This window comes from Sorex fumeus, unplaced genomic scaffold (genome assembly GCF_029834395.1).
Source record: "Sorex fumeus unplaced genomic scaffold, SorFum_2.1 ptg000034l, whole genome shotgun sequence".
Classification (NCBI taxonomy): domain Eukaryota; kingdom Metazoa; phylum Chordata; class Mammalia; order Eulipotyphla; family Soricidae; genus Sorex; species Sorex fumeus.
The window spans coordinates 29421126-29442675 of record NW_026606091.1 but is presented as its reverse complement, the minus strand read 5'-3'; the positions used below and the strand labels follow the sequence as shown (position 1 = coordinate 29442675).

At 51.3% G+C, this 21550-nt stretch overlaps 1 protein-coding gene across 1 annotated transcript in view; it reads left to right on the top strand.

Moving 5' to 3' along the window:
• Positions 1-17116, top strand: part of LOC130026619 (polypeptide N-acetylgalactosaminyltransferase 12-like) — a 187894-nt gene extending 170778 nt beyond the window's left edge. Inside the window, exons 9-10 of the mRNA XM_056117454.1 lie at positions 15077-15223; positions 16979-17116. Coding sequence (XP_055973429.1) covers positions 15077-15223; positions 16979-17116 — 285 coding nt within the window. The remainder of the gene's footprint in view (positions 1-15076; positions 15224-16978) is intronic.
• Positions 17117-21550: the final 4434 nt, after the last annotated feature.

Genomic DNA, 21550 nt, shown 5'->3' with positions numbered 1-21550 from the left:
TGGTCTGTCCCAAACATGGGGCAGGGCGTGATGTGAATGGTAGTACAGCTGGGGCAGGGTCTGAGACCCCAGGATCTTGCTTTGAATCCCCAGCTGCACAGAGTTCCGGGCAGGGTCAGGCCTCACTCCTGAGCACAGAGCCAGGAAAAGCACCTGAGTACTGCTGCCTGTGGCCCAGCTCCGTACCCAGCTACCAATAATAGAACACCACGGGAGTGGACACGTGGAGGCAGTCATGGCCAGGGCACCACCTGCACTTCTTGCACCCACCACTGTCTCTGCTGGCACAGCACATTTGTGGGGGGCACGTGCCCCACAGGTCAAAATTCACCTCCTGGCAGGCGTGACTTGCTCTTCATTTCCATATATCAGTTTGAGGTCCACCTGCTTCTTTTTCATTGTTCTCACAACTTTAAGTTTTTCCATTTCCATATTTAAAGCAAGTGATATTAGTTTGTGATTTATGATACCCCTACAAAGTTCCTCTTTAACCTAAAGGCAATATCATCTAAAAACAGAAATCAGGTAATGACATGTTGAATGATCCTCAAAGCAGGACACGTTTGAACCACTGCTCTGCTCACCATGGACTGTCTCTAAACTCAAATCTGGCTCCCAATGTCCCTGCTCCTGTAATGATCCCAAAGCCTCAGCTAAGCTCCGGATTTTACCGCAGATAATGTACTACACATGTCCTTTGAAAACTTCAAATATAAGCCATTCATTTCTTTAAAATTGTATTTTCATAAAATCACTGTGGCTAGACCTTTACAGAGCTGTTCATAATTAGATTTCAGTCATCCTTTGTTCCAACACCCATCCCTCCACCAGTGCACATTTCGCAGCACCAGTGTCCTCAGTTTCCCTCCCTTCAACATCCTTCCTCACCCAGCCAACCCAGGCCCTCCTCTATGGTAAGACACTTTTCTTCTCTCTCTCTCTGTCCCCCTTTTTGCAGTTTACAATACAGATACTGAAAGGGTATCAGGAATATCTCTTTGTCTACTTTTAACACTCAAGGATTTCAACTTCGGACAAAAATAGAATTGTTATTTCAGGCAGTTTTGCTGACAGAAGAACTGGGAATGGTCTCTGCTATGGACAACCAGGGATCTGCAGATCTGCAGTGACTGACCACAGTCTGAGTGTCCAGGCAGGTCCTGAAGATCGGGAGGTCTTCCAACCCTGAATAGGGATGGGATTAACTCCTGCCTGCCAGGACACTCCTACAGAAGATGAAGGCCTGAGGCCACCTGGGTTCACTAAACTGGCCTGGTTTCACATCTTCACAATGGCCAGGCCTGGGTAACCATGACATGACAGGTAAAATATCCATAGTGTTATAAGTGTGTCACCACAAACTTTGAAAAACAGGGTGGAGGTCTGGTGGGATTTGGGGGATTGGAAACTGTCCTGAGATGCCAATACTTCTCCTGAGCTGCCGCCAGTCAGGGCTGGCACCTGCCCAGCACTCCCCTCCCCATGCCCCTCCAGCCTCCCATAGACTCCCTGATCCCAAGTAGGTGAGAGACAGGCAAAGCCTAAGGTGGCAAAATGGGCTGCTTCCTACCTGGCAAAGCTGCCTGGCGTTCTGCTGGGACCAGGCGGCTGGGTATGAAAAAAGACCCGCCCAACCGCAGGTGAAAGAGGCTCACATGGCAGTGGCAGGCAGAGCGCTGAGGTACCAGTCAGCTTCTCATGGCATAGAAATGGGGATAGGAGACAGACCGAAGGAACTTCCCTACTGGCAAGTTGTGACTGACAAGTATAGGCAGTTAGAGGCCATTACAAGTTAGGGTTTGCGGTCAGTTCTTTCAGCCCACGTTCTCTTTTGAACATGTCCTCCCTTCACATCTTACCAAGTAACTTTCTTTCAGGAAAAACTCTCTTGCAGGATTGGACAGGTAGCCCAGAGGGTAGGGCATTTGCCTTGTACACAGACGACCCAGATGTGACCCAGAGTCGCAGGCAACACAACTGTTCCCCTAAACCCCACCAGGAGTCATACAAATACAGAGCCAGGAGTGAGGCCTGAGCACCACTGGGTGTGTCCCTTCAAAAAAGTCCAAGAATAACAAAAAGAGGAGGGGAAGTGGGAGGTGGGGTTGGTGCTAATTGATACATGACTTCTTGGTACTCGCTGGAATGTTTGTGAATTTTACATGCACCATTGTAAACGTGCATTCCTTTTGGGATGCAGTACAGAAAAACAACAGTCAGTTAAAAATTTAATTTTGAAAAAGATAAGAGCGGCCGAGAGATAGTACAGTGGGAAGGGCATTTGCGCTATCTGGGTTCGATCTCTGGCATCCCATAGAATGCCCCTTGAGCATGGCCAGGGCTGATCCCTGAGTCAGAAACAGGAGTGAACCCTGAGCACCGCTGGATGTGGCCCCCAAACCAAATAGACAAGCAAGCAAGGAAATGTAATATATCAAAATCTAGCATACAGGTGGTAAGGTGTCTGCTTTGTGTTATTCTAATCTGGGGTGATTCATGGTACCTCATATGAACCCTTGAGCACCACTAGGGGTGATACCTGAGCACAGAGCTTCAAAACTAACATAGAAGCTGGGAAATAGTATAGTGCTAAGAGTGCACACCTAGCATGGCTAGTGGTTCAGTTATTTGGGTTTTGTGTTTGATTTTGATTTTTGCTTTGATTTGCTTTGGTTTGGAGGCCACAGCCAGTTGTGCTCACGGCTTACTCCTAGCTCTGCACCCATGGCTCTGCAGACATGGAGGGCTCAGGGGACACCAGGGCATGCCAGGGGTCCAACCCAGGTCACCACGTTGCGTGATATGGCAGGGTGAATTGGACCCTTTCGGCTGTTGAGACCACCCAGTGTTTCCCGCCCCTCACACTCTGCTCCTAGTCTGTCTCTCAGAGAAGCAGATAGAGAGTTCTGCTGGCATGTTAGATCATGGCCAATTACTATAAAGTCAAGGCAGTGGACATGACCATTTTCAACATCCCTGGTCTGAGGTAGACAATTCCCATTCGCTTCTCAGCCTATGGGGCTTCTGGCTGGCGTCCCTTCAGCAGGCCTGAGAGAGAGATGGAACTGATGGCTTAGCCTGGCTTAACCTCCTCTCCTGCTGGCAGGGAGCAGGACCCAGGTGGACAGGCCCCTGGTGAGTGTGAGAGCATGGAGGGGGTCAGAACACTCCCCTTTTTCAGGCCCCAGCCATGCCAATACCTCTGGCAGGTTAGAATCATCAGGCACTTTGTCTAAAAATAACTTGATAGAGGAAACTTCATCAATAGTGAGTTCTGGGTGTTCATCCTCCCCTTTTTTATGGAGACCAAGGTCTAATGGGTTGAAATCTTTGAAATTTGAGAAACAGAGGGAGGAGTCATTTAAGTGCAAGAGCACTTAAGTGCTAGTCATTTAGAGTGTAGATGTAAGCCTGTGAGGTATGAGAAACTTCTCAGTTTTTATTTTAGTTTCCTCTTCCATAAAGGTTCATACAGAACTCTAATCATGGCATTCACTAATGCCCACTGTTTCAGAACCTTGTATACATTGTCCTTTGCCCTCTTAATCAAGGGTGTTAGCTTTGTATTCATTTTGTTTCATTTTCCCACTTACCATGTTAATGTGGGGGCTTCCCTGATCATTAGCTCTTAACACCATTCAGGTCCCTATTCAGGTGCCACTTTGTCACCATCCCATGGTGACACAGTACCTGGGAGGGATGGACTATTCGAACATGGTCTAAGGCTGATAGTTCATAGACACGGACGCGGACTATTGATGGGAAAGCAATGGATCAGGCAAATGACTGGTGGTTCATCGACAAGTTTATTCAGGACAATCAGTGAATAAAGGCAAAAGCAGGAATGTGATAAAGGTAGATGGAATGGAAAAAGGTTTGGCAGTAACAAATAGATTCAGGTGGACACAGACTCTGCATCTCCAATCTCCCCCAAACAGAAACAAAGCTTAATCTCCTTCAAGGTTTCTAAAGGCAGCCATGAAGGTTTCAGGCAAGACACATCCCTGAGTCCAGCCAAAGGGGAATTACTAATCTGAACCATTCCAAGAGGAGCTATAGGACCACTGGTGACAGTCAGCTGCCATTGTCTGGACTTTGAATCTGAAACCATTGCTATTGTCTGGACTTAGTTCCAGCAGCCATTGCCTCTAGGAACCCTGGAGTGATCACACGGGTTACTCAGTTCAGGGATGTGCCCCAGGACTGCAATAAGTGGGGATAAAGCATTTTTTTTACTGTGGTTGAAATTGGTGTTTCCCTACTGATGAGTAGTGTTGAGCCTCTTTACATGCTTCTAATAGCCATTTGTCTATCTTCTTTGACTAAATTTCTACTTAAATATTTTCCCCATTGTGGGGGGCCATATTCAGTGGATCATGGGCTCTACTCTGGGCTCCGTGCTTGTGGTCAGTCCTGGGGTGCACGAGGGCTCACTACTGGTGACCTTGAGTCCTAGGAGTCACTCCTGATAGAGCTCAGGGGACCACGTGGTTTTGGGGATCCAGGTGGAGTTAGACACGTGCAAGGCCTGTACTACCTCTCTGGCCCCATTTATTTTATTATTATTTTTTAGTTCTATAAAGACTAGTACTGGAACTCAGTCTGCGTTTATTTGTTTGAGCGGCCCTCCTCCCGTGGTGCTGGGGTGATCACGCAGTGCAGAAGATTGAATATAAGCTCCAACCCATGCCTCCCTCCCCCACAGTGACCCAGTTTACTGTGGAACAATCTTTGTGAACACCCACAATCACAAGATGTGGTCCACACCTCTGCCTGGTGTGGACTCTTTAAGATGAACAGAAATTGTAGTTTGTAGGAATAGAGAAGACGATAAGAGCAAAGTGCTTGGATGGGGCTCCCTGGCCATCCCAAGGCCCTTCAAATGGGCCACCATGGACAGAGTGTTGTCCAGAAGCTGCAAGATGAACTCCAGACCCCACTTCTAGGTCCAAGATTCCTGGTTCTCCAGGATGGGGACACCCAGGGGCTTCCGATTAGGCCCCGGGGGAAAGACCCTGGGTGCTTGTACAGGGGACAGATTGCCCAGGTGCTGCCAGCCTTGGACCTGGGAGTCAGTGCTGACCTCCACATCCCTGGACCCAGAGCAGGACACCCCGGCTGCCTGTCCTCACTTTCACCATTGTGCCCACAGGTGGGATTGCAGGACAAACAGGTGAGTGTTAGCGGGAGCAACGGGAAAACTATCCCCTATTTCCTGCAATGGTAGGTGGCCTCTGACCAGTATCAGTCTCTGAGAATGAGCGATTTGACCAGCAGGTGCTACTGCAAAATCAGCTCCTGGATCAACTGCAGCGAGAATGAATCAGGACAAGGTGAATAAGGAGAAATGACAGGAGGAGCTGTGAAAGACCCTCTGTGAGGCCAAGAGCCCGCCTTGGGTGAGGGGAGGAAGAACAGGACAGGACGCCACCCACTGCAGGGTGGGAGGGGGTGTAAACTGGCCCTAACTGTACAGAGAGGGTCCTCGTAGAGGGGAGGCTGCCAGGTAGGATTAAGGGCTCAAGGCAGAGGGAGGCCCTATCTCTTAGGCCCTGGGAGAAAGACCCCACGGGGGTCTGTGGGGGGGGGGGGGTGTCGGATTCCTGCATCTTCTGGCTGGGATCTGGTCGGCCCTCCTGCCTGTCCTCACAGCCAAGGTCCTAACCACAGATGCAGGTTCAGGACGAGACGGTGCAATGCCCGCGGCCTTATTGCTTAGCTTCTGCTGCTACCTAGAGCATCACAAACTGCAATCCAAGAGCACCTGGATGCCAGCAATCACCTGTGTTCCAAGGTGGAGCAGCTGCACAAGCTGGTGCTTTAGCAGAAGCAGTTCATGAACGAGCTGCAGCAGGTGCTAACAAGGCAGAAGGCTCTGCTGGAGGCAGCCTTCAGGGGGCCGAGGGAGACCCAAGTGAGATAGGGGTCACAGGCTCCCAGACACAAAGGGGGCAGCCGGCTCCCACCCTGCTGGTTCACCTAGTACCTTCACCTTCAAGGGTTCCTCAGTCAGACATAACAGGAGAAAAGCAGCTCCAGGCCCTCTGGAATCATAAGGATACCCCGAGAAAAGTGAGTGACAGGTTCCTCACGTGGGAGACAACCCCCAACCCCCATGGAGCTCAGGAGGCGGGGATGCAGAGGAAGCAGAGCTTCCTCTTGGTGAGGCCTGTTGACCTCCCTTGGCTGTCTGAGACCTTGGACACATGCTTCCAAAGTACGTCCTGTGCCAGAAGCATGGAGGAGGAGCCCTTTGGCCTTCGAACATAGTGGAGGTTTTTGAGACCCTGAAGTCTGTTTAGCTGGAGGCTACGTACAAGGAGACCGGCTGGAGGAGTGTGAGAAGACTTTGGAGCTGGAGGCTGCGGTCCATATCTAGGCTTGCTGGACAGTAGAGTGTGTGAGGATCCCAAGAGACTCTATTTCTGTCTGAGGAACAGGAGGCCACAGACCCCTGACCCGGGACCCAGAGTGACCCGACTACAAATCACACAAATCCAGCTCGTAAGCACAAGTTCAGCTGACAACCTTACTCACCATTAATCCCCTTATTTTACTGCACACATGAACTCTACCCTCTCCGAATCCGACTAATTCAGCCCCATCCGTCCTTCCCGACCTGCTCCTTCCCACCCTCTTCCCTCCTCCCTTCTCCTTCCACCCCCCCACTTCACTCAGTACTAGACACCAGGGTGTGGGGGGGGGCAGACCCCCTAACGACACAAGGTATTATTAGGTGGGCAGAAATGACCGCCACCTAAAGACACAAGAGATCAGGGAGGCAGAAACTCCCCCATCACCAGACCCCATGGATTAGGGGGACAGAATTATCCCACACCACTAGACTTGAGTTGTGGGGGACAGAAATGTCCCCCACCACTAGAACCCAGGGATCAGTGGAACAGAGGTGTCCCCCACTACTGGATCCCAAGGATTAGGGGGACAAATATCTTCCACTACTAGAAACCTGGAATGTGTGGAGAGGGGATGCAGAAATGAAAACTGGGCCAACTCAAATCCCAGTCCTAATGATTTCTAATGATTCAGTCCTAATAACTTTTTTGGGGGGTAGGGGGGAACTCCCTGTGGCCTGACTCTGCCTTCCCCATGTAACGGCCTCCTCTCCTACCCTCTAGTTCACAGACCCAACAGGGCAACAGGGCAGCGACCCCCAGGCTGCTGAAAAGCTGCGTGCAAAAGAAGAATTGAGAAACATGAGGTGTGGGAGAGGGAGAGATGGGGATACCAGATGCACCCCTGTGGGAAGTGAGGGATTCGAGAGACCCAATTCTCTGAGCTCAACAATAGTCGAGACAGGCGCAGGCTGAGACAGACAATTCTAAGAAGCAGGTGGATGTTCAAACTGATAGATGGAAGGAAAGAGTGAGGTATTCCTTCCAGGAGGTTCTTGCGGGAACACGTCCCCCCACCTTCAGATTCAGGGATTGTGCAGGGGGCATGGTGCCATGGCCATGCCCACGCAACGTGTCCAATCCCATGGTGTTCTTTTATTGGGGGGCAGGGCGTTGAGCCAGAGCTCCTGTGCTCAGGAGCTTTTCCTGGCTCCGTACTCAGGAGTGAGGCCCGGCAAGTGCTCAGGGCTTCCCTTGTGGTGCTGGGAAATCAAAGCAGGGTCCCTGAATGCCTAAACCACTCTCCAGCTGTCCTACCATTTCAACAGGCCAGTCTCAGAGAAACAAGCTGGAGACAGGAATTAAAACAACATAAAACCTATTTTTAAAAATATGGAAGCCCACATTGCAGAGCTTCATGTATGATTGGATGAGTGAGTGTGGGGGCTGGAGTCACGGGATCAGAGCTTTCAAGTCTGTGACGTAGAGGGCGGGCAAGGCAGAGGGGTGGCTTAGAGTGTCCAGGGAGAGGCCCTGTGAACGGGGCATTGTGAATGGGGAGACAGGCTGGGAGCAGGAGCTGGGCGAGTCTCCCTGACCCTCTACACCTTGGTGTCCCCCTGCGTGGGGCAGCAGGTGGGGATCCACTCCTCCAGAATGTCGTGAGCATGAACGTGAAGAGAAAAGTAGGGCCCGGGTCTGGAACCCTCCTTTCTGCCCTGTCCTGGTGCCCCCTTCCAGCAGTGCCAGGCGGGCACAAATGGTTCCAAACAAGAAAAGAATTGATTTTGTGAGGAACCCAAAGCAGCAGAAGGCTGTGAGAGATGAGCAGCCCCCCAAGATGAGCAGGAGGAACCCCAAGTCCGAGGATGGGGGCCCAGGAAGTTGGTGGTGGGGTGAAGGCTCTGGGGGCCTTGACTGTCTACCCTCTCTCAGGTGCATTAGCCCCGTGGTGCCCCCAGCTCTTCCATCTGGGCTACGGAATATGAAAGAACAGCTACAATGGAGGTCAGGAAGTTTCCACCAGATCCAGGCAAGATGCAGGTTCGTCTGAGGTACGAGGACACTGACCTGAGTCTACAGGAGCAGGGGCAGCATCCCCGGAGGGGGCTGTGGTGTGGGGTGAGCAGGGCTAGGTTCAGAGCTGCATCTTAGACGGAATGGAACATGAGTCGGGAACCGTTCCCACGCCCTTTGCCCACCCCATGAGCCCTCCAGCAGCTGGCTGAGCTCTGGGGCAGATTGTTGAGACTGGGGCACGGCCCTTCTGGAAAGCCTGCTACCCTCCGCCCGAAGCCTTTCTTGGCGTGAGAGGCTTCTGATGTTTGGGTCTGGACTTTCCTGTCCAGAAGTTCCCCTGGGAGGACAAGAGACCTACTTGGATTATGGGGCAGGGGGAAAGGACAGGGCAGGAGGCCTCCCAGTGATGTTGACTGGCCCATCCTGCTCCAAATGGTTCTGAGGATGTGGGTGGCAGCAGGGAAAGAGACAAGGGCTAGTTGCCCGGGGAGGCCCTATGTCTTAGGCCCCGGGAGCAAGAACATCAGGGCTGGTTGCACCAGGTGCTGCCTGCCTGGGCCTGGGAGTCTGAGCCTGCCTCTCCTGGCAGGGATTGGGCGACAGGCACTCCCAGGGTTGTCACAGGTGCAGGTGCAGTGCACCTGCAGCGACAGCTCTTTCCAGCAGCACTGGGCCACCGCCCAACAGCACCTGGGCTCTGGGAAGGAGTAGCTGCCTCACAAGAAAGATGAAGAAAAGGAAGATTTAGAGACAACAAGGCGTGGGCTGATGGGGACGCGGGTGAGAAGGGCCGTGGGCTCTGGGCAGGAAGGCGGCAGCCGGCTCCTCCTGCTCCTCACCTACTCTCTTCACCTTCAGGGGTTGCTCAGTCAGCCCTGCAGGAGAACTGGAAGCGGCAGTTCTCCACCCCTGAAATGGCAGAGACCCTGAAAAGGGTGAGTAGCAGGGTCCCAGGAGGGAGAAGCCACCTACGGGGTCAGGAGGAAGGGCTACGGGGGAGGTGGAGCCAGGTGGGCCCTGCCCCATGCCACTTCACCTCCCCTTAGTTGGCTAAGACCACAGGGCTGCTCCACAGCCCAACAGAACCAGGATGTCAATCATGGGAAATAGACCATGAAGACTGAGGAAGATCAATCAGACTGTGATGCCCATGAGATAAGGAGGCTGGTGCAATGGTGAAGGGAGCACCGAGTCAAAGGAACAAAAAGTAAAAACCCTGAGTCTGGCATGCAAACGGATCACCCAAGAGGCCATGGTAAGCATGACACCTGCTCGGAGACCCCTGTGACTGCCCCTCCTAACGCTTGGTCTCCCTCCTCAGCGTTCTCTCAACCCCCAACATCCTGCTCGGGAACCAACGGACAGCCACACCTTCCTTGGAACCCCAAGTGTCCTGTGACAGTCAGAAGGGACTTCCTAAAGACACCCTCATGCACACCCCATCCTCCCTGTTACCCAGAGATGGAAATCACACCTAGATCAAAGGGCAATGTGAGCCAATACACAGAAAACCTGTGTCCGCAGAAGATCAATCAGACTGTGATGCCCATGAGATAAGGAACCCACAGAAACCCGGCCCAGGGCCCCAAGTGACCTGCCAGGAAATCATGTTGTCCCCTAGCATCAGCAATGGTTAAACTGGGATTCTTACTGACCTGGAATTCCATTTTTCATCAACCCTGTCAAAATCTTATTCAGCTACCCCAACCCTGTCCTTCCTCCCTCTTCCTTCCCGCCCTTCTTCTCTCCACCCTCCTCCTTCCCGCCCCCTCCCTTCTCCCCTCCTTTGTCCCTCCCCAGTGAGGAAGGACACATATTATGATAAGGGGCTAAACAAAGCAGTTGCAGACTCGCCCCCATGGTAGGGATGCTGCGTGCTAGGAGTAGCTAGATGACCCAAACAGAATAACATTGAGCCTCAGACCCTGCATGTAAACAAGGCAGACATCCTCCAACACATCCATATGTGCAGGAAGAAACTGAAACCATAAATCGTAATAATAATAGTAGTAAATCCAAGAAAAGAATTTAAACATCGAAAGTTTCTCCAAAATTGGGACTCAAAAGTCTCCCTGAAGTTAGTCAAACCCCCACCGCACTTGGCAGCAGGGGAGTACTTTTCCCAAAGAAAAAAGATGGAAGTGAGAGAGGAACACCAATGGGCACCGTAGAGCATGGCAATACTCTTGCCCACAAACACAAATGGTTCTATCAAATGCCCATCATCAGCTTAGGAAGAAGGAACATGTGTGCCGCCATGGACACATGATCACTGGAAGGGGCAGGAATGAGCCTCCCATAATACCCCAGGCATTTGGGAGATACTGTCACCTACAACAGACTCTGTGGCGTTTCAGGGGGCTAGAATGTCGCCAACCTAGGCACTTTGTTTTGGGGGACAGACACACCCCCATTGGAGGCATCTCAAACAAGTGACAGACATAGCCCCCATTGTAGGCACCTGCCCTGGGGGACAGAGCTGTCCCCTAGTATAGGCAACGTGTTCTGAGGGACAGAGGTGTCCCTAGTGTAGCACCTCAATCTGGAGGACATACACGAACCTCAATGTATGTACTTGGTTCAGGGATCACGCCTGGTGATTTTTTCTGGGAACCAAATGAGGTGCCAGGGACCAGGGCAGGGTGACCACCTGCCAGGCAAGCACCCTGCCCTCTGCACGAGCTCTCTGGTTCCTGTTTACTTTTGACCCCCACCTGGAGGTGCTTGGGGTCTACCCCTGACTCAGTGCTGGGGGTTCCCTGACGTGCTGGGACTCAGACCTGGGCCTCCTGTATGTGCTCTTGACCATTGAGCTATCTCTTCAACCCAGAGTATGTCTGTGTGTGTGAGTGTGTGTGTGTATGTGTGTGGTGCCAGAAATGGGTCATGTATGATGCATGTGTGTGTTATCTCATCTCATCCCAGCCCCGTCTCTTGGCTTTGCATGCGTGTCTACCTTAGCCAGCCTTCCTCAATCTGTCCCATTGAAGAAGTGCTGCGTGTCCAGGGATGCCCACAGGGCCGGGGGTTTGGGGCTCCTGTCATGTCCTAGGTGCTTCATGACCATCGAGGTGCACTGGGTCTCCCCAGGCTGGAGCTGGGCAACGGGGAACCCTGTGTGTGTGTGTGTGTGTGTGTGTGTGTGTGTGTGTGTGTGTGTGTGTGTGTGTGTGGTACCCAGGCTGCTACAGCTCCGTCCCTGGGCACCCACCCGCACCTGCACAGCTGAGGCTTGGGGGCATCATCACATCCCAGGACTGGGGTGGGGTGGGGTGGATTGGGGGGCAGTGGAGGACCTTCAGGCTGACCGCATGGACCCCCCTCAGGAGTCCTTTGGCGACGTGACCGAGAGGCAGCAGCTCCGTGAGAAGCTCAAGTGTAAGGACTTCAGGTGGTTCCTGGAGAACGTGTATCCTGAGCTGCACGTGCCCGAGGACCGGCCCGGCTGCTTCGGGATGGTGAGAGGGCTGCGCCCGGCGGGGCTGCCGGCAGGGTCCCCACCCCCTGCATGAGGCAGGTCCTCGATGGGGTCCCTTGGGCTCCCCAGCCCCGGCCCTCCCCTGTTGTATCCCCTGGCTCTTCCCCTCCCCCGGCTGGGTTTGGCTCTCAGCTCGCTCACGTGGGAGCATGTGAACGAGAGTCAGGTTCTGCCTGTGATTTTGTGCATGAGGAGACTGAGGCTTGCCTGGACTCTCCATACCACCTCTACCCATCACATCACTTCACGCCCGAGTTTCAGTGTCTGGGCCAGTCAGTCATTCCCACCTCAGGGGTCCTTGGGGACCAGAGGGGGGAGTTGAGGGGGATGGGGCAGGAAAAGGAGAGTCACTTCTGTTGTTCACCAAAAGAAAGAGAAAAGGAATGTTTGGAGGGGGGCCCAGAGAGATAGTTCCTGGGTTAAGGTTAAGCTTTGCCCTTTGTGTGGCCAACCCTAGTTTGATCCCCGGTGCCAGACGTGGTCCCCTGAACACCGTCAGGAGTGGCCCTTGAGTACCTCGAAGTATGGCCTAAACACCCGTCCCCCCCGTCCCCACCCCTGCACACAAATGGGAAATATTTGGGCTGTGGGGGTTGGGGCTGGGCTTCAACCGGCAGTGCTCAGGGGTCACTCATGTTGGTGTTGGCCTCAGACTGGGGCTTGGTTGCCTGCCTGGCAAGTGCTCTCACCGCCCGCCTCCCCAGACTGTCTCTCTGGCCCCAGTGCGCCATTCATTCTGGAGAGAAATCACGCCAAGGTAGAGACTCCCCTCTCCTGGGCTGCACGGCTGGGCGACGCTGCTTCCCCCATTCTGGAAGCCCTTTGGTCAGAGCCCAGCGGGCTCTGAACACGTTCAAATCCTTGGCCACTGTGAAGTGTCCAGGTCTCCCGAGGTGCCGAGAGGATCAGGAGGCCGTCGTGGGCTGCCTGCCCCAGGGAGTGTGTCACTCTTGCTCGCCCTGCCTTTGTCTCCTGCATCCCCACCCCACCCCGTCCCACTGCATTTCTCTTTTGTCCAAGCGCAGCCCTGGAGGGGATGATGGGGCATGATGCTCTCCAGGCCTTTGCACGTGACCAAACTGGGCACTATCCCCAGCACCCCATAGGATTCCCCACCAAGCACTACCAGGTGTGATCTCTGAGCACAGAGCCAGAAGTAAGCCCTGAGCATTGCTAGATGTGATGGTCCCCTCCTTCCCCCCCCAAAAAAAAATCCAAAATGAATAAATTAATAATAGGTAAAAATATCAGAAGCTCTTATTTATTTGTTTATTTTAGGTGTGGGGGCCATGCCTGGCGGTGCTCAGGGATTTACTCCTGGCTCTGTGCTCAGGGATCACTCTTGGCGGTGCTCAGGAGGTCCTGTGGGGTGCCGGGGTTTGTCCATGTCCAAGGCCAGCCATCTGACCTTCTGTACTATCGCTCAGGTCCCAGAAGCTCTTACTTTTGGGCCTGGTTCTTGTCCCGGGCCCTCCTCACTTGCTGTTTCTCCTCCCGCAGCATCCTGGGTTGACTCAGTTGTGTTTAAACCTGAACTGGAAACTCCCCTTATGTTCCTTGGTAGCTCCAGAATAAAGGACTGCAAGGACTCTGCTTTGACTATAATCCTCCTGATGAAAACCAGATCGTGGGGCACCAGGTCATTCTGTACACCTGTCACGGCCTGGGCCAGAACCAGGTAGGTGACGCTTCTCCCTGGAAAAAGGCAGCAGGGGGCCCTGGGTTCAAGGTCATGGGAGCCTCTTAAAGAAGGAAATTGGGGAAAATCTATGTGTGTTGTTTTTTAATTTTTTTTTTGTTTATTGAATCACTGTGGTATACAGTTACAGGGCTTTCATGATTGAGTTTCAGTCATACAATGATCAAACACCCATCCCTCCGCCAGTGCTCATTTTCCACCACCAATGTTCCCAGTGTCCCTCCTGCCACCCCCATCCCCTGCCTCTATGGCAGACAATTTCCTTCTTACTCTCTCTCTGCTTTTGGGCATTATGGTTTGCAGTACAGTACTGAGAGGCCATTATGTTTGGTCCTTTATCTACTTTCAGCACATCTATGTGTGTTTTTTAAAAAGTGAATATTTGACCTCTTCAATTTATAAAGGTAATAGAGACTCATTGTAAAATATTTGAGAAATAGAAAGTGAAGCAAGTGTGCCCGAGAGGACCTGGAGAAACGCCTTAGGATGAAGATGAGTTTCTTGTCCCTCTTTCTCCTATGCACAGACTCTGGCTTCTGTGTTTTAATTAATTGTCATCATTGAATGTTTATGGTTTATACTTGATGATTTCCTCTTGCATGATCCATGCATGCTCCGATGTCTTTTTTGGGAATATTGTGCCGTTTGGCCTCTTGGTGGTTCACATCATGTAGTTCTTTGTTTGTTTTTATTTTTGTTTTTGAGTCACACCTGGCAATATTCAGGGGTTACTCCTGGCTCTGCACTCAGGAATCACTCCTGGCAGTGCTCAGGGGACCATATGGGATGCCAGGGATTGAACTCAGGTCAGCAAGGCTAACACCCTCTCCACTGTATTATCCCTCTGGCCCTGCACCATGTAATTCTGGAGCGGTGAGATGAACTGATTCTCTGCCTGCAAAGGTAATACAGACTCATTGTAGAACATCTGGGAAATAGAAAACGGAGCAAGCAGTGCCTGATAGGACCCAGAGAAACCCGTTTGTGCAGTTATGACTAACCGTGCACCAATACCTACAGTTAGAGGAAGAAAAAGGAAAACCCTGCAGATCTGGGTCGGCTCAGGAGGGCACCTACTTGGCCGGAGAGGCTGGATTCCAGCACCCTGTCTCCCTGTGTGACCCAGGCCTGCCCTCTCCCTGGCAGTGCAGTTCCTGCCTGCACAGGACATTTTAGTGATTCCACGGTGCCATTGCCTTGGATCAAACTCCCTCGAGTTTTCCGGGAAGAGGCCGAAAAGCCCAGAGAAGAGAAAGGGCAGCTCAGACCTCAGAGTAGCCCACTCGGCTACTGAGACCGTACATTTTCTGGCCAGCTCAAGGGTAGGGACAGCGTGGGGTCTCAAACACCCAGGGAAGAAGCAGAGCATGAGAAGGGGGCCTTGGGGAACTCTGGCCAGGCACTCACAGACCCTCAAGACTGGACACTCAGGCTCTCTGCCTGGCCCCTGCGCTCTGATCCCGCCTGGTGTCCGTCCATTTCTCCATGGCCGACAGTAACCGTTGCCCACAAACGGCTCCTTTGCAGTTCTTCGAGTATACATCCCGGAAGGAGATCCGCTACAACACCCACCAGCCCGAGGGGTGCTTGGCGGTGGAGGCGGGCGGGGAGAGCCTGGTCATGGAGCTCTGCCAGGACCTGGTCCCCGAGAACCACTACTTCCTCCTGCTCTCAGTGAGTGGTGAGTGGGCAGTGTCATCTGTGCTGTCAGTCTTGGAGCTGTAGTAGACCCCGGGAGTCTCAGGGAGGAGCCGGCCCCAGGCATGCTGGGATAAGGGACACGCTGGGAATGGGGGTGGTGTGGGATGGGGAACTGTTGGGGCCTTCGTCTTGCAGGATCCCTAATGCTTGGCCTGTCTTCTCTTGTTCACTTGAAGTTGCTGGGGGCTGCGCGGGGCTTGAGACCAGCCTGGGGGCTGCTGCTGCTGCTGCGGGAATGAGGTCTCCTTAAAGCAGATGTGAGGGCAGATCCTGCAGGGGGAGGGTTGGGGTGGTGGGGAAACTGTTCTACTTCTGTAACCCTCACCCCCATTTTCCCCAGCTCTGGAATCAGGGGGAGCGGCAGGGAGATGGTTACAGGGGTCACCAAAGCACGCACCCAGCCCTGGATTTATCCCACGTGGCCCCTCCTGAGCTTCACCATTTGCAGCCCTGGAGGTCCTGAGCATCACTGGGATGGCCCTGGTGGCCCCCAGCACTGCAGGACCTAAGCATCACCTCCTCAGGTCTTAGCATTCAAGCAGATGGCCTGCTTGGCCCAAATCCCCAGGGTTTTCTATCCCAAGAGTGGTCTGGAGGACCCCCTCCAGTAAATAAATAACTTAAGAATTGAACCAAATAAAACGAGGGCAGTACCCATAGCTTTGGCCAACTCTAGGAAGGACTCGGTGGATAGCCGGCAGCTTCCTTGGAAGCTGTCAAGCCCAGGCAGGGGCGCTGAGTGGTCACTTGTAGCACAGGGCCAGGCAGGGGTTTACTAAGGTGCTTGTCCTGTGGGCAGCCATCCCTGGTTCAATCCCTGGCACCACCTCTGGTACCCAGGCCCCTCTAGAAGTGACCCCTGAGGACCTGAGCATCCCACCCCCCACAGAAATGTTCCTTGCAGTGTACACTACCCCCGCTGGGGTCTGTTTTCCATCACCGTGGATTTGGAGCGGGCAGTGGATGCAGGCCCAAGAGGCACTAGGTCCCTCATGCTGTGACCCACTCTGCTGTGGACCCTTGAGGAGATTTGTAATTCGGCTGTAGCTTTGGCTCATTCAAGCACGGTTTAAGCACTGAAGAGGAGACAAATAATAAGAATGAAAAAGGTAAAAAAAAAAAAAAAACCCAAAAAAACAAAAAACCTGTCCTCTTTCCTTGGATTCGTTCTCAGCCTGGCCCCAGGGATGGGAAGATTCTTCTGTCATACTTACATAGGGTTCATTCTATGTATGAGAAGAAAGTAGAGGACATTTTCTGGTAGAAAAATGTTACAGTTAGGAATGAGAAGTGGAGTCTGGAAGGGTGATGATTCTTGGGTCAGAGGGAGGCTGTATGACAGGCTGTACCTCCGTGCCCCAGACCTTCTGGGTTCCTTCACCCAGTGCAGACATTTCTATATATATATTTCTGAAAGGACAAAAAAAAAGATCCACAGGCTTAAGAACACATTTTTAAAAAAATTATTTTCAAATTTTATTTTTTTTTTGTTTGGGGGCCACACCTGGCGATGCTCAGTGGTTACTCCTGGCTCTGCAATCAGGAATGACTCCTGGCAGTGCTTGGGGGACCATATGGGATGCCAGGGATCGAACCCGCTTCAGCTGTGTGCAAGGCAAATGCCCTACCTGCTGTACTATTGATCCAGCCCTGCAAGAACACATTTTCAGGAAAAATCCTGTGAGCAATCACTTGTCATTCTCTGAAATTGCCTGTGATCTTTCCTAGGATGGTTCTTTGTTTCACGAACAGTCAAAGAAATGTGTTCAGGCCGAGAAGAAATCCAACGACAAGTTTGTCCCACTCTTATGGGACTGCACCCTCTCAAGCCGTCAGCAGTGGTTCTTCCAGGAACAGATGCTATGACCAGGTGGGAGCACACCGGAAGTGAGGGCCCTAGCCCCTGGGCCCAGCAGAGAGGGGCCGGGCTCCCCGACAGAGCGCCCACTCAGCTGCCTGCCTCCGATGCCGTAGGTTAAGGTGGGGTGGGATTCGGTGCATAATATGAATGCACTTGGTACTGGTTTGGAAACACTTGCCACCGTTCCCAAATACCCCCGTTTTCAAAGGGTAACCATCAAATGTTCACTCGTGGTTTTCAGGGAATTAAAATTTTCAAATATTTTTCTATTATTTTTTCTTATTGTGTTGTTTTATTTCCTCTAGAAAAGAGGTATATAATTCAAGTTGGTATTTGCAGTAGTTCCCAGGGCATGTCTGCATGAGTTCCCAGGAAATCAGACTCACGGCTTGTACTTTGCATCCCTTGGTACTACCTCACACGCTGGGTTGGGTGTTTCCTCCCTGTAGATAGGTAAAATCTAGGAATCTGGCATTGGTTCCTTCTGGGCATTGAGAGATTACTGACGTATTTACGTATTTAATAAAAAGGCTATTTAGTGGGGCTGAAGCGATAGCACAAAGGGTAGGGCTTTTGCCTTGCACGCGGCCAATCCGGGTTCGATTCCCAGCATCCCATATGGTCTCCTGAGCACCGCCAGGGGTAATTTCTGAGTGCAGAGCCAGTAGTAACCCCTGTGCCAGGTGTGACCCGAAGAGAAAAAAAAAAGGCTATTTAGTTATTTATTTTGGGGGAGGCCACACCCACTACTTTGTCAGTCTCGTGGAGAAGAGAATGTTTTCTGTGGATTTCATAGCCGTGTTTTGCAGGGGTTCCCATAATATGCTTTCTGAACTTATCACACTCTTTTCAACTTCTTCCTGTTATTTCCAGTAAAAGACAGCACATTTGCATCAGTAGAATTGTAACCCTACCGCCCCCACTGTGATATCATGGACTATCTTTTTTATTTTGCTTACTTTTTTTTTTTGTTTTGGGGCCACTTCCCGCAGTTCTTAGGACTTACTCCTGGCTCTGTACTCAGGAATCACTCCTGGCAGTGCTCAGGGGACCATATGGGGTGCCAGGGATTGAACCCAGGTTGGCTACATGCAAGGCAAATGCTCTACCTACCATGCTATCACTCCAGCCCCACATTCTCTTATATTACCCATATATGTGCCATTTGCCTATATGTAGCGAGTCATTTTTCTCTTGCTGCTTTGAGATTTTTCTGTGTGTGTGTGTGTGTGTGTGTGTGTTAACAGTTTAGGATGTCTCTTGGTGTAAACATAGAGTGATAGCACAGCGGGAAGGGCACTGCCTTGCACACAGTCGACCTGGGTTCATCTCCTGACATCCTAGATGGTCCCCCAGGCCCCACCGAGAGTGATTGATTCCTAAGTGCAGAACCAGAAATAACCCCTGAGCATCTCTTGATGTGGCCCCAAAACAACAAAACAAAAAAGAATAGATGTCTAGGTGTAGTGGATTTGTGTTTATCATCCTTGGGATTCACTGAGATTTTGAGAAAAAGAGCTTTAAAAAGTCAATATGGGATGGTCTTCGTCTTAGCTTTTGCTGCTCCTTTCTCTGTTCTTTAAGTTAGATAATGTCTAATGAGTAATCTTTTCATTTCACATCTTCTGCCATCTCAAACCTGTTGACATCATGAAGCTTTGTGAGTTTTTTTGGTCTTAAATTTCATTTACAGTACTTTCAACTCCAAATATCTCTCTGGTTCTTCAAACATCTGATGATGTCTGTTTCTCTGCTGAGATCCCCAATATATCGATTTAATGTTAACACATGTTCCATTAATCCTTTGAACAGATTTCCTTAGTTCTCAGAATATATTAATAACAGCTTTGAAAGATTTTATGATTCAGCAACTTAAAACAACTCTAAAAGGCCATTGGTTGTTTTTCACCCCTCTCCATTAGCATGAGTTTGCTGCTGATTCAGCCAGTAGGAGAGGGTCTGTTGCTAAATGATATTATTTCTTTTTTAGTGTTCACTGAATTAAATGAGGTCTACCCAGTATAATTTCCTTTGTTGAAAAAGATTTAAGTTTTAAGTTAAAAGTTAAACTGAGACTTAAGTTGAGAGTCAGCTGATGAGGTTAAAAAGTCAACTTCATTTGACATTTAAAAAGTTAAAAGTTAACTGATTAGCGGCCTTAATGCCATCCTACAAAATTTGTTTTTTTAAAATGTTATCCCACTATCTTCCAGGTTCTGCTCACTCTCGAGGGGAGGGGACTATGGGGGCCAGGACACAAAAATTATGCAGATTGGCCTGGAATTTTGCTTTCCCTGGTCCAGTGGGTTATTTGACTAATATTGTAAATGATGCAGGTGCGTTTGGAACTGATTTCAGAGGTGCCCCTCTCTCTGGAAGATGCCTGCTTACCTGCTTTTAAAAGATTCCCTTTTAAAAACCTGTAACAATTCCCGGGGCCGGAGTGATAGCACAGTGGGTAGGATGTTTGCCTTGCACGTGGCCAACCCGGGTTCGATCCCCAGCATCCCATATGGTCCCCCAAGCACCGCCAGGAATAATTTCTGAGTGCAAAGCCAGGAGTAACCCCTGAGCATTCCTGGGTGTGACCCAAAAAGAAAAAAAACTATCAATTCCCAAGAACATTTTCGGAGACTGAGGGTACAGAACCATTCCCGGTAGTGCTTGGGGGTTACTCCCATCTCTGTATTGAGGGGTTGCTCCCAGGGGTGTTGGGACCAACCTTCATGCAAAGCAGGTGCTCAGTCTCCCAGGAAACTGAACCTTTGTTGCTGGACAAGCCCCTTTGTGTCAGCTGGGCAGGATTCATTTTATTTAAATGGGCTACTTGCATGTTTCTTGATGGTCAAATATGGATGAAACATTACATTCCCAATTCATTGGGGTCCTTTTTCTCCTTCGGCAAAGCAGTTATTTTCAGGCTTATTACAATGTGCACAGACTTACCTGTACCTTGTGAAGAGGCAGGATCAGGCCCAGGAGGGGAGATGCTGCCACCTCACAAGCTCCAGCTGGTGCCAATCTCATGGACCAGGGATGGTGTTTGAGGAACAGCATATTCCTGTGGGACTAAGGGAGAAGCATCAACCCTGGGTCTGACCAGTCCCTACTGTATTACTCTGACGTGCCCACGAGATGGTGCTGTCCACCTAGGAAACCTAATCGCCTTAGCCATCAAATCTGTAGCACTGTAGCACTGTCCTCCCATTGTTCATTGATTTGCTGGAGTGGGCACCAGTAACATCTCCATTGTGAGACTTGCTGTTACTGTTTTTGGCATATTGAATATGCCATGGTAGCTTGCCAGACTCTGCCGTGCGGGAGGGATACTCTCGGTAGCTTGCTAGGCTCTCGAGAGGGACAGAGGAATTGAAGCCGGGTCAGCCACTTGCAAGGCAAACACCCTACCCGCTGTGCTAACGCTCTGGCCCCTCAAACCTATTGGCAGAAAATTCCTCTGAATCCTAGGCCCAGGGATTCAGATCTGGAAGGCACCAGAAACCTGTGCTGGTGTAGCTGGCGGGATCAGCGGGAGGCCAGCGAGGGAAGGGAGTTGGCCTGAAATACCAGAGCAAGGTTGAGACAGCTTCCTCCTAGTTAGCATCCTCCACATGGGTTAGGGACCTGGATTCTAAAATAGCCAGCGTGTTCTCTACTTAAAGTGTGCCGTCAGCTGTCTCCATGGGAAATCCCCCTTTCCTCTATGGCACTGGACTAGACTTTAAAGTCAAGCTACTCACCTCAGGGCCAGAGAGACAGTCCAGTGGGTAAGGTTTTTGCCTTGCATCCGGTTGATGAGTGTTTGATCTCCATACCCCATTTGATCCCTGGAGCCTCCAGGAGAGAATGCTTGAGTGCAGAGTCAGCTGTGAGTCCTCAGCACCCCCTGGTGAAACAAAAGGAGAAACAAATAGAGTAAATGACCCCTCTTGAGAAAAAGCCTCTAAAGGCTTTGCCACTTGCCTTGTTGTGTCTGAGTCACAGTGTATACTGGGCCCAGGGCTGGACACTGCCCTGCTCCAGTCTGCTGAGGAGTGAGTTCTCATGCAGCATTCTGTGTAAACTCAAAAAGGGCACAGCTTCGGCTATTAACCGAAAGGTTGGTGGTTCGGGCCCACCCAGAGACGCCAGATGTGTAAACTCAAAAAGGGCACAGCTGCGATGGTGGCTCTGTCTCTCCCACAACCCGGGTTTGACAGTCTAACCCTGCTTCCCCCACCCCAGGGAGGTCGATGGCGATGGGCAGGCGAAGGAAGGAAACGAGGGCCAGGCTGGTTGGTCTTAGTTATAGTTTATTCCAATCCTCTCTCTATCCACTCCGGTCTCTCTCTCCTCTGCCTCCCCTTGCCCATTCTACAGTCTCATTATATCACCCAGGATGAGGGATTGGGGGAACAAATACACATAGGTGTGGTCACAATCAATAGGGGTAGAATTCT